General features: G+C 39.2%; 1 protein-coding gene across 13 annotated transcripts in view; it reads left to right on the forward strand.

Moving 5' to 3' along the window:
* Positions 1-12817, forward strand: part of LOC134660614 (tight junction protein ZO-3-like) — a 140012-nt gene extending 127195 nt beyond the window's left edge. For 8 of the 13 annotated variants that reach the window (XM_063516416.1, XM_063516636.1, XM_063516837.1 and 5 more), the window contains 9 exons: positions 537-658; positions 2438-2554; positions 3387-3512; positions 4930-5065; positions 6787-6921; positions 7382-7493; positions 7591-7666; positions 8478-11122; positions 12201-12817. In XM_063516416.1, the coding sequence (XP_063372486.1) occupies positions 537-658; positions 2438-2554; positions 3387-3512; positions 4930-5065; positions 6787-6921; positions 7382-7493; positions 7591-7666; positions 8478-11122; positions 12201-12424 (3693 nt within the window). In that variant the 3' untranslated portion in view covers positions 12425-12817. Of the gene's footprint in view, positions 1-536; positions 659-2437; positions 2555-3386; positions 3513-4929; positions 5066-6786; positions 6922-7381; positions 7494-7590; positions 7667-8477; positions 11123-11573; positions 11655-12200 lie in introns of all 13 variants that reach the window. The other 5 variants (XR_010097910.1, XM_063516484.1, XM_063516555.1 and 2 more) reach the window with 5 other exon arrangements.
* Positions 12818-13514: the final 697 nt, after the last annotated feature.

Genomic DNA, 13514 nt, shown 5'->3' on the forward strand with positions numbered 1-13514 from the left:
AGGGGGTAAAATGATTCCAGGGATCATTTTACGCCTACGAAAAGGGATCATTTGACCTCAAACACCAAATTTGAAATATCGACAAAAATATAACTTTCAAATTCAACTTGATTGAATATAAACATCCTTAAAGTATAGATAAACATCATTAAGATCCGACAGTGAAACATAATTTGAATAAAACGCAACATGCTAAAAGTAATGGAATTCGGAAAATAGGCTACCGTAGATTAGACGTACATATATGTTTTAATTATTTTTTAATAGGCAACACTTTAAGAGGCAACTGGCGGGGTCACGGGGAAGACGTTTAATGCATATTTAGATAGATGGCATCAGTAGTTGCTCAGATAAGAGGGGGGATCATTTCACTTTGAGGGATCATTATACACGCATCTCCCCTACAGTTTTTGATGGTGAACACCAAATATCAAAACAAGTGTGTGTACGAGACTAATTGTTATCATCTTAAAACTATGTACAAGCATTAGGTATTTAACTCGACCCACAACTGATTGAGCTTGTTACTCCCACAGCAGACCTCGTACGATGGCACGTCATCGTACGACTACGGGGGCTCTAACAACGGCTCCGCGCTCGGCTCCTGCCGCCTCCCGCCCAACGCCCCCGATGACCTCAAAGTCGCCCCGCCTCCGAAGTAACTTTACTCTTTATCAAATTATCACGTTGCAAATCCTTACAGCTTCCATACCAGGGATGTTGCGAATATCCGCATCCGCATCCGCAACCGCGGAACTTCCGCATTATTTTCAACATCCGCATCTGCATCCGCATCCGCATAAAATCGATGCGGATTTAATGCGGATGTGGATGTGGAACAGGTCGGTACAGGAACGTCTTAGCATCGACGTAAGTGCTAGACTGCTAGGTAATTTAGTCATTAGCCAAAAAAACCTATTAGAAATTAGCAGTCAAGCGTGAGTGGGACTTAATGTACGGAACCCTCGGAACGCGAGTCCGACTCGCACTTGGCCGGTTTTTTGAAATAAAAATTACTAAAATGTAATTTGACGTAAAGTTTGACGTTTTTTATGTACCTATCTTGACATCCGTAACCGCATCCGCGAATGTGAGCCTTTAAAAATCCGCATCCGCATCCGCGGATGTCAAAAAATCGGCATCCGCAACATCCCTGTTCCATACTAGTGCAGTTCGTGCAGGTCTAAGGAAATTATAGCGGAGAAAGCGAAGAGAAAGAGTAAGGACGTGCAAGAGAAACGGAGCTCCCTACGGTCACAGTACAAGAACAGTAGTAAATCCTCATAGAAATGTGCCGCTGCCGGCTTGAATGTGTGCGTGCGCGCCGGGCGTCGTGTACGCACGCGCTGCCACGCACACATTCGCATAATATACGGGGGCATACGGTGGCGGCACTGTGGGCCGTACCGCGACTGAGATCGCGCGAATTCGAGTACGCTCGCATTTGCCAGCTCTTACCGGCCTTAATTTACACCTCATTTATGAATTGATAGAACATTTCATTATATTATATAAATAGAAACCTAGTGCTACTCATAACACGCAAATAATATTTAACTAAAAATAAAAGTTACAACCCTAAGCGCCAACGCATGAGTAGGTAAATAACTTGCCGAGCGGCCTTATATTCACTACTGTTCTTAGTGTACTGTGCTACGGTTCTTCAAGCCGCGTGCATTCTGTGAGTGCATTGACACATTCAGTGCCAGCGCGAGCCACGTGCTACGAGCGTAGCCGATAACACGGGAAAAACCGTATGTAGCGAAAAGCGCCTACGAACAGTGAACTGCCCTAGCGAGTCGCTGGCAGTTAATGTGTTAAATTTGATATTAATTAATAGTCACCGTGAAAAGATACGAAGTGACACATACATCAAATTCATTGATAGTAGGTATGTAAGTCCTACAGGTACAGTCGCCATCAGATATATCGGAGCAGCCAAGGCGCTCACAAATATCTAAACACGCCTCTATTGCCAGGTCGTTAGAGTGCGCGTTCAGATATTTTTGAGCACCCCGGCCGCTCCGATGCATCTGATGGCGACTGTATTTATGATCGTAATCAGTAGAGAACGATTACTTGAGCGTTTTCCAAAAAAAGTGTACATGTCATTCATGTCTTCAAAATATTGACTTCTTGGGCTCATTTTACTCAGAATCATTTGTACATTCACGCCTCATACATAAAAAAATGTGTCCAAAAATTTTGTATGAAAAAATTTTTTTCCAGTGCGTCACGTTCATACAAATAAAAAAAAATTTCATACAAGAATGTGACGATCGGGAAAGGACATTTTTGGACACATTTTTTTATGTATGAGGCGTGAATGTACAAATGATTCTGAGTAAAATGAGCCCAAGAAGTCGATATTTTGAAGACATGAATGAAATGTACACTTTTTTTGGAAAACGCTCACTTAATAATATTATTGTTTCAGTAAACTCGAGCCGCCGCCGCCTCCCAACCCGACCGCCATGTCGTCACAGAGTCCGCAGCGAAACTCCAACTCGCACGAACACAACTCGCTCGAGTACAGAAGCTCTGACAATTACAGGTAACTTACTGAAACTTTACATTAAAGCAGAGACAAGGGAAAAGCATATCTATTTCTAATTAATTCTCTTTGATTAAAGATACAATCCAATAGTAGAGAGTAATGCTCAGAACAAAATTAAAATACCAAATGTAGGTAGGATAAGATTAGTTATGATGATTCGAATTAAACAGAAGAAGTTAAACAGGTAGTATATAATTTATTATATTCTCCTAACTAGTTAGGTGGCGCATTTACACACAGTATAACATATTTATATATCTAATAAAAATGAGATCTGATTTGTCCATTCTCTATCAAAATTGTCATTACAAAATATTATATTGGGCACTATGGGCGTGTTCTAGTGTTTAGTTTTATGTATTTATCATATTGCATCTGTTATCCTTCCCTTCATAAGAAGTTGGTACCTGGGCGTTTTCAAAAAAAATATTGAAAACCCGATTCTCACAGATCCTAGTGTTTTTGGGTTCTTTCAACTCAGAATCACTATTAGCATATTCAATCTTGATGATAAAAAAACTTGTCCCAAAAATTTGTATGAAAATTGTACATTCCACTACGTCACGTCCATACAAGTGAAAAATTTTCTCATAATAAAACGTGACGTAATGTAATGGACATTTTGGGACATCTTTGGGAGTAGAATGAGCCCAAGAATGTCCAGATTTGAAAGAATCAGGTTTTCGATATTTATTTTAGAAAACGCCCACCTAGGTAAGTTTTGGCAGCGCGCAGTGTGTAATTTTCTGTTTAATTTTCAGACACGTGCCTTAGAAATATGCTTAAGCTCTTTACAGTAAGGATCATAATTGGGTGTTGTCCATCGCAGCAGGTCCCAGGAGAACTTCCGCAGCCCGCAGCGGCCCGCCATGAACGGCGCGACGCACGCCGCGCCCGTGCACGCGCGCGGACCCTCGCTGCCCAACGCGCCCACCAACGACCACGCCAAATACAGGTATACCTAACTTTTGAACAATAAATGTTCCAAATATCAAGGCCTATATGTTTAAGACGAAACAGGAGCTGAGATTTAAATATTTTAGGTAAATATACCCGTCTCGCTAACGGAAGCGGCTCCTAAAACTAGTGCGATAAGGACAAGGCGAAAAATCTCAAAAATCGAGGTTTCGTACTCGACTGTTTCCTCCTCCAACACTTAACCAATCGTAACCAAATTTGAAAATCTAAATGATTATGAAATTATCTGTGTCGGACCGTTTTGCTTTTTTGGCTAATTAATATCAGTTTTGAATACCACGCCTCTCATTGCGGCATAGTCAATTAGGCCATTTCGGCCATTTTTGAAGGGCTCTAGCGCCTTAAAAAACAAATATATTAAAAAAAAGCAAAACGGTCCGACACTGATATTGAAAATATTAATCTGTGTTGAAAAAATCATTGCTTTAGCTTCAAAACCCACGGAGGAAACAGTCGAGTACGTTTGTATGGAGAAATGACCACTCCTGTTGGCTCTTAAGAAGTATAACGCTCTTACGGTAGATGTCGCTCGGGGTTGACCCATATGGTGGAAAGATTTGCTGGCTTTGGATGAGGTCTTGGTGGCTCAGATGGCAGAGCGCTGGAGTATCGATCCAGAGGCCGTGAGTTCAAGTCTCATCCTAGACAGTAATTTTTCCACTTTTAAATTTATTCTAAGTTTAAGGCCTATATGGTCTTATGTCGTCTGTCAGTATCTTATAACGCAACAATTTTACCCTTGGTATAATATTAGGTACAGTCAGCAGCAATAGTTGCTAAGCGGGCGAGGTGTACAAAATGATCTTGACACTAACTTTATTGTTAAGAGAATAAGAGCGCGTGAAGGTAATTTTGAACACCTCGCCCGCTTAGCAAATTCTGCTGCTGACTGTACCATTTAACTCATACGATTACGGTAGTTCGTAAAAATCACTGTAGATACTTATTAGTTTCTAGTCAAATGAATGTCCTTCACATATTTGATTTTCCACTTCATCTTTACAATAGATACCTATTTGACGACCGGTCTGGCCTAGTGGGTAGTGACCCTGCCTGTGAAGCCGCGGTCCTGGGTTCGAATCCCAGTAAGGGCATTTATTTGTGCGATGAGCACAGATATTTGTTCCTGAGTCATGGTTGTTTTCTATGTATTTAAGTATTTGTATATATATCGTTGGCTGAGTACCCACAACACAAGCTTTCTTGAGCTTACCGTGGGGCTTAGTCAATTTGTGTAATAATGTCCTATAATATTTATATTTATTTATTTATTTATGACCCTATAAAAAACTTTCGAGGTGCTTCAACATTGTACTGGTCACTGTATATTTGTAGACTAGTGTCTGTGTAGTGTCACCTATTATAGTTAATAGGTATGTTCTGTTTGAGCGCAGCAGCCGCACGAACTCTGCGTCGCAGGCGGACTACAGCGCGCGCGGCGCGCCGCCCTACAAGCCGGTGCCGCCGCCCAAGCCCAAGCACTACCGCCCGCCCGCCGACCAGCCGCACCCGGGACACCCCAGGAACGGGGTATGTTAAATATAAATATAAATATTATAGGACACTCTTACACAGATTGACTAAGTCCCACGGTAAGCTCAAGAAGGCTTGTGTTGTGGGTACTCAGACAACGATATATATAATATACAAATACATAAATACATAGAAAACACCCAAGACTCGGGAACAAATATCTGTGTTAATCACACAAATAAATGCCCTTACTAGGATTTGAACCCAGGACCGCGGCTTAACAGGCAGGGTCACTACCCACTAGGCCAGACCAGTCGTCTTACTCGTCGTGTCGTGTCGTGTTACTTACTCTTATACTCGGAAATCGTCGCATTTTGAAAACGCAATACAACACATCAGGGATGTAACGGATGTGGTTTTATCGGAACCGAAAGCGGAACCAGATGTTTTAAATTTAGTTTATCGGAATCGGAACCGAAAACGGAACCGGAACCAGAACCGGAGCCTGAGTCAGTACTATCAGTAGGTATACATTACACAACACAACACATACGAGTAGGTACTTTAAATTCGAAAACACGGATAAACCAGAACATCTAATTACTGCAGCACGTGGCAAGCGGGGCTATGAGCGAATGACTGGTATAAACCTGTTTGTTTTTGATGTACACCGCTCATGTCCCGCTGCCGCGCTAAGCATTGACATCCGATATAACTTCCGGTTCAAAAGTAACGGAACCGGAACAGAAACGGATGTGTAATACCAAATGGAAGTTCCGACTTAACGGAAACGGAAACGGAGCTCTGTAACATCCCTGAAACACATGGTTCAGCTAAGCTTTATTTTTAAACATTAAAGATTGGGTTTGAAAACTTTAAAAAATAAATGGTGCATTATAACATAGGTAGAGCTTTTTGGCTTGCAAAGTCTATTCTGAAGGTAATAGCGTTTCAAAACCAGCACGAAACTATCCAGTTGGATAGTTTCGTGCTGGTTTTGTAGCGAAATTCTGATGAATGAAACGCAGTTGTGCCCGAGGCTAAATATGCCCTGCTTATCGTAAACGCAGTACTTGCATGAGAAAAATCGTTAAAATAAAGACCTTATTGAAATATAAAACATAACGAGATAAACAATTGCATGGAGTTTTTTATCAGGTAGCCACCCGATAAACATACATCAAGTGCAAAACGGGACTACCGTTGGTCAAATAAAAACGAACCATGAATATCTTAGTGGTAATTCATAATTTTTGAATTTGCGTATTTGGTCTCCACCAATGGAACACTTATTTTATACTAGCAACCGAATAATATCCACCCACATTCGGTGTGTTTACTTTTAATCTATAAAAACCAATCGAGATTCATCTAAGAAACTTTTAAGTAAGTCTTTACTTAGGTGGATGACAAAAAGTTGTCATTTGAGCGTTTTCCAAAAAAAGTGTACATTTCATTCATGTCTTCAAAATATTGACATCTTGGGCTCATTTTACTCAGAATCATTTGTACATTCACGCCTCATACATAAAAAAATGTGTCCAAAAATTTCCTTTCCTGATCGTCACATTCTTGTATGAATTTTTTTTATTTGTATGAACGTGACGCACTGAAAAAAAATTTTTTCATACAAAATTTTGGGACACATTTTTTCATGTATGAGGCGTGAATGTACAAATGATTCTGAGTAAAATGAGCCCAAGAAGTCAATATTTTGAAGACATGAATGACATGTACACTTTTTTTGGAAAACGCTCATTTATCAATCGTTCCAACAGAGCATGGACCCGGCAGCAGCGCCGCCGCCCGGCCCCGGCCCCCGCGCGCCCGCGCCCGCGCCCTACCCGCACTACTCGCACCAGCACTCGCTGTCGCAGCCGCACCACCGCGTGCAGCACAACAGCTACCCACAAGTAACTATAATGCTCAACACTGTTGGACCTACAATACTGCCCTGAGGAACTCCTTACCCGACTCTATTGTGCACTTACGTGATGCGGGTAACGGAAACGCATTTTTATTATACGTATGTCCTTACAAATAATCATCTACTGCAATATATATCTTCCATGACAATAGCTACTCTGAAATCATAAATAACCATAAAAACCTAGTACCGGACATAATTTGGTGCCTTGTGGAATGCTTTGGCTAGATTTATTATTCTGCTGTCAGCTGTCGATATCGAATATCCTATTTTATTTCTTAAATAGAAGATTTCACATCCAAATAAGTATTATAGTCTGCCGTTTCTATTTCTAAAAGTTTAGTCGACCCCTTGTCAGTTTTTAAACCGTGTCGAAAGCTTCTTAAAGGTCAACTTTGTAAAATATTAATTATACGCACATGTAACCGAATTGTTTTTGTCTACAGCATCAACAAAACATGTCATACGGCGGTCAGATGCCTCCCCAGTCCCCGCCGTACTCCGGGCCTCCGTCCCACCACCGCGCCATCAACCTGCCGCACAACCCCCATCTCATAGGTAACCTATTTGTTATTACACCAAATGCCTTAAATGCTAATAACTGATATTTTTTCTTGTCACTATCTAAATTCTAACTCTTTTTATCTCTTTCCAGATTTAGCAGGCAGTCGAGAACAACGCGGATCCGCCTTCGAATTATATAGGAAGCCTCAACACATGCACAATATAAGGTAAGACCTAATCAAACGATAACCTTGTAATTGCACTACCAATCAGTCCCTAATTTACAAATACATTCAAACTCTAAAATAAATACATTAAAGTATGCCTCAATACATTTCTCTGTTAATTTGCATGTGCCAAAAGTCATATCTTCGAGAATCTCTAGCCGTTTTCGGTCCCGTTTACATCAGCCCTGTACAATTTGCTCTAACATGCAAACACCAATCGCTTCACAAACGACTAACAATGTCTTGTCGGGCCACAGTATTAGTATCGGTCTTGTATGTGGTTATAAATATACGTAATACATACATATTTTGTAACATATACATATCTCTATATTGGGGTAAGTCTGTAAATTGTAATAACATTGTATATTAGAGTATTTAGAGTTGTTTGTTATGACAACTATTATTGGCAGTGCGTGTCTGCATTTTAGTGCAACTTGAAAATTCTATTATAAAGCATATTGAATTAATTTGTCTTTCTCTTTGCTTCGTTTTTCTCATTACATTGTACATCGACGTCTTTGGTTTTCATTTGGCTGTCTTTCCCTTGTTGAAATTAATTATATTCTATCATCGTTCGTTGTATTTCTTTTCTTTTTCATTCCTTCAAGGGGCATTTATTTCAATATGCTTTTTAAGGAATCTCTAAATTCACTTCTTAAACAATTGCCATTAACTTTGGACATTTCAGATTTTTACTGCTTTTATCTGATCTCATAAGTTCTATTTAATACACTAGTTTTGTATCTGAAGTGTCCAGATTACTTATCATAGCGTAACTAAGTGGGTTTTTGGTTGTGGGTTTCCGCAGTTCATCCGATGCCATGAACTCGAGCGTGGAGCGCGACGAATCATTTTCACCAAAAACAAAAAAGAAATTGTCTAAAAAGCCATCGTTTATTAAAAACGCTGTGCTCGATCTATTCCGATCAAAAACGAAAAATTCCCAAAAAGTATCTCGGCAAAAGTCATTATGCGAGACAGACTTGCAGCCTAGGCATCAGATGCATCAAATGCCGATGCTCAGACGAGAGAAGTCTGATCTTAGCGACTTGAATACGCATATGAGAAATACGCAAATAAGAAACCAAATGTTGCAGCGTAGCAACTCTTCCTCATGTGAAAAACCAGTTTTAAAACCAATCCTAAAACGACAAAGCTCATTTTGTGACGACAGAAATGGCGTAATCTGCACAGTTAGAGAATACGATGCCAAACCCGTCATAAAAAATCTAAGACGACAAAATTCAATGTGTGAGATAGAAACGGAACCGAAAGTTACCCCACTGTTACGCAGACAGAACTCCCTTATAGAGTATAATAGACGAGGCATTTACGGCCAGTCGCCCAGCTTTAATATGATTACCAAAATAGATCCCATCTACCAAAGACAGCAGCAAACAAAACACGAACCATTCCACCCTACGCAACCGCTACCTCCAGAACCAGTTTACCAAACCAAAGAACATCTCGTTTACGATCCTATTCCTAAACCAAGGAGAACGTATGCTTCTCTGTATGATACCTCAAGCGAAAACCCCTATGCCAGTAGATCTGAAGTTACTAATCAGAGTTTTGAAAGTCCGTATGGAAACCGACAGTCTATGGGCATGCCCCTTATGGACCCGTATGCTACTAGAGCCGAATGCATTAGAGAGAATCCCTATGCAACACGATCTGAATGTGTGAGAGAGAGTCCTTATGGCACCAGGACCGATATTGTAAAAGAAAGCCCATATGGAACAAGAACAGATTCAGTAAGAGAGAGTTTATACGGAACAAGAACAGATTCTGTTAGAGAAAGTCCTTATGGTACCAGATCTGAGTCGATTAGGGAAAGCCCTTATGCCACCAGGAGTGAAATAATAAACGATAACCCATATGCTACTAAGCATGATATCGTTAAGCAATCAGATTCCTTATACAGCGAATCTCCTTATTCTAGCAAAGAGCACATGCTTAGGCACAGAATGACTTCTGAAAGTCCATATTCTACGAAAGAAGACATGTTGCGACAGAGATTTTCAGAATCACCTTATAATACCAAGGAAGAAATGCTTAAGCAAAGAATGGATGGGTCGTTTACTGTTAAAGAGCCCTTGTATGGTAGAAGGACGTACGAACCTCCAGCAAGCACCTCATGGTCAGAGAATCCCTACAGTGTGAGGCCTGACAGAAGATTACAAACTCCGGTAAATTATCCCGAAAGGATATCACCAATGGCTAAGTGTATGAGCGAACCACCATATTCGTCTAGAACGGAAATGCTATCGAGAACAGGGCAAGCAGAATCACCATATGCAACTCGATCCGAGATCAAATCTAGCAGCTCAGAATCTAATTATTGTACGAGGAGTGACAGCCTTGAGTTTAAACCAGATATTCGACCAGCTTCAGCAGAGTGCACATATGTGTCAAGACAAGAAATTTTATCTCAGAAAGCCGCTATGTTAGCCAGTAAAGAGTCTACTTATGGTATTCGACTAGAAGAAAAACTGGAAATGATAAAACAAAGAAATCAAGCTAAAAAGGAAATGATTTATCAAACCAGGAAGGAAGCAAATGAAAGCGATGCAGCTAAAATGAGAGAACCTTTGTATGTTTCCAAAAGAGAACTAAAAGATAGTGTAATATACGAATCTCACCAGGAAACTAAAGAAGTATTACAAGCCCAAGAAGGAAGTGCTAGAAGTAGCCCGTATGAACTCAGTGATGCTAATCATTTATCCCGTCGAGAACCTATTTATCAAACAAAGACAGAAGCAGAAAGCAGCGTTGAGAAGGAGACATTCCAAGAAATAGATTTTTCAAAACTCAGATTGACAGAGTCAAAAACTGACGCAGAAAAGGAAAAGTCACTGAACATAGAATCCACCGTACTCAAAGGCGAACCTTTATACTCACCTCGTTTGCACGGAAAGACAGAACACATATCGAGTGCTTTAAAAGCTACTACCTCTCCCGTACCGTATGAATCAACAACGTCAATGGAAACTCATTATGCTTCTGAATGCAGTATGAACTTTGAAAATAAGCCTCAAAGTACCCCTTACACCTCTCAAGATTTAGAGGATCAACCTCCAAAACCTAGCAGAACCGTAAAATTCTGCGAAAAGATAGTAGAGAAAAGTCCTGAGAGCAGCCAAGAAAATTCTGAAAATATGTCTGCAAGTCAGAACGAAACAACCGTTATTAACAATCAGAACACTATGATTCAGGCGTCTATGTCAGAAAGTGCCTCAGAGAGTAAAGAGGAAGTAGAACCTGATGGTCCGCATACTACTTGGGGAATATTTGACAGTGAAGGCGGTGTATTAGAAGATAGACAATGGGGAGTTTCCCTGATCATCCCGCCTAAAGCTATAGCTCCTGGTATCAAGCAAAAGATCTACTTTACGGTGTCAGACCCGAGGCTCAGCCAGCGCGTGGGGGGGCCACCAATCGATATGGACAACGGTAAAGCTTTTTGTAATGAAGCACGCGCCTGTAGTCTAGAATCTAGAAAGCACTTACTAATTGGGCATTAACGATTGTGAAAATAGCGGAGCAACAAATTTGATTTGTGACTGTACCACTGTTTAGCTAGCTATGTACAAACCAATAAATATGTTTATATGTATATTGCATGGACATTGTGAGGCATGTGGGTTGTAGATAGACCTTTATGTATAGAATACACTCTAATCTCTGACACTTATTATCATTACGTAGTTAATTTATTTCATGTAATAAAGTCATAAATACATAGCACTTTCTATATTTACAGCAATTACCAAGTATTTATTGTATAAAGTATTGCTTGTATCGTTTTTATATTTGTTTTTAACATACGTACATTTATCATTATTCATTTTACATACATCTATTAACCGGGTGAGTCATATATCATTATCATTTATTTGTGCAGCTTCTACCACACAATACACTCGTACTTAGAGATTGAGGAGAGACGACGTCGCCTATGCTACGTTCAACCAACCGTATGATTGTATGTTTGACCAAAACTCCATATATCAACACATAAATCTCATTCTTATTTTCACTGTTTACCTACTGCATTTTATCTATATCATTTTTATTTATCTTATTTTTTATTCATTCCTATTATGATTTCAGTTTTGTTCTTGGTTCGTGACCATTGTCCATCTTAACCGCTTGGCATGCTTAACATTATGCATTAAAACGTGTTGCGATTTGTGTTTGTGTGTTACAGTGTACATTATTACTGTCTTTAATGTTATCTAATACGATTGACAAATTACCAAACAACTTATCCACCTTTTAGCACTCAACAATTTTATTATCTTCTGCTCGAATTTTTACCACATCTAATTCACTTATACAACTATCATATTTAATACACCCTAAACAGTCGCCTATTCTTGCCAATTTTTGTTAAATAAAAACTAAAACAAATGTCAAAAGACAAAGAATCTTAATGATGTGACTGATGTTATTTCATTCTTAACTTTCTTTTATTATCCTGATTAGCTTGAAGATGTTCGCAACCATTTTAACGTGTTTTCCTGAACAGGTGAAGCGATGCTCTCCCCACTAGTGATGTGCGGTCCGCAAGGGCTGGTGTTCCTGCGGCCGGTGACGCTGCGGCTGCCGCACTGCGCCAACGCAGTCCCCTCCCTAGGCCTCACGATCAAGGCCACCGACACCGAGGCGCACCTCAGCACCGACTGGGACCAGATACACCTCCCCGCGACTACCACGCTCAACACTGTTGCTGTCAAAGTTGATCATTTTTAGCTCACGATATATAAAGAGTTGTTAAGCGCGTGAATGTTCTGAGTTCATTTGCAACCAATCGAATATATGATAAATATTATATTAGACGGTTAATAAAATTATGAAATATGACTATAAAGCTTGCATAGGCTATTGATTCTATACCTTAATATTGGACCCAGTTGTCTAACATAAATGGGGTTGCAAAGATAATGTTCTTCCAAATTGTATCTAAATTCCCACCTTTAGGCAATAAGACCGCATTTTTATTCGCATAAAAAGCATTTTCAAGAGCTATTTTTTGTAAAAATTTTAGAAAATCTCTTAAGTAATTTTAGGCTTTGAGAGCTTGGTTTTACACGGTAATAATTGATGGTGCTCTTGCTATGCAAATATTTTATGTATAAAATAATTAATATGAAATCATTTTTTTTTATTAATATGCCCTGAAAACACAAATTTAGAAATGTAGAAGTGAACTCTGCAACGACAATATTCTGGCAAGGCAAGACTAGATGGAAACACTTCTTAGAATGTTAATAATAGTTATTCACGTTAGTTTTCAAAAGGGTTTATTAATGTCTAGATATTGGTGATAATTAAATGAATGAATTAAATGATTGGAATTGTGAATCATTTTAATAAAATTATGATCAAGAATTTATCATTAAATAAGATGCCTTACCATAACTTAGAGCTATTACTGTAGATGTAATAATGTTGATATTGTAATATTATTATTTAATGTAATGCATCCGTATTTAGAAATATAAGTATCGGAATGTTGGAATTGAATGTTTTCGTATTTTGACTTTTCAAAATAATGAAGTGACTGTTGCTTTTACGTCAGTCATGGAAAGGAAAATGAAATAAATGTGTAATCAAAACGTGTCAAATTAATAATACGGGGCTGAATGGTAACTTTTATTACTATTTTCCTTTCTATGATGTCTTTTTCAATTGCGTTGCAACTTGCTAAAGAAATCTTAATTGTGGATTTAAGCGCTATTCGTATGTTATTTCCTATTCGCCTTAATACCTGTATTGTATATTTTCTTGTTATTAACGATGAGTTTAACATTGACTCTACAATAAAATTTTATATCTACCG

The sequence above is a fragment of the Cydia amplana genome, chromosome 1 (assembly GCF_948474715.1).
Source record: "Cydia amplana chromosome 1, ilCydAmpl1.1, whole genome shotgun sequence".
Taxonomy (NCBI): Eukaryota; Metazoa; Arthropoda; class Insecta; order Lepidoptera; family Tortricidae; genus Cydia; species Cydia amplana.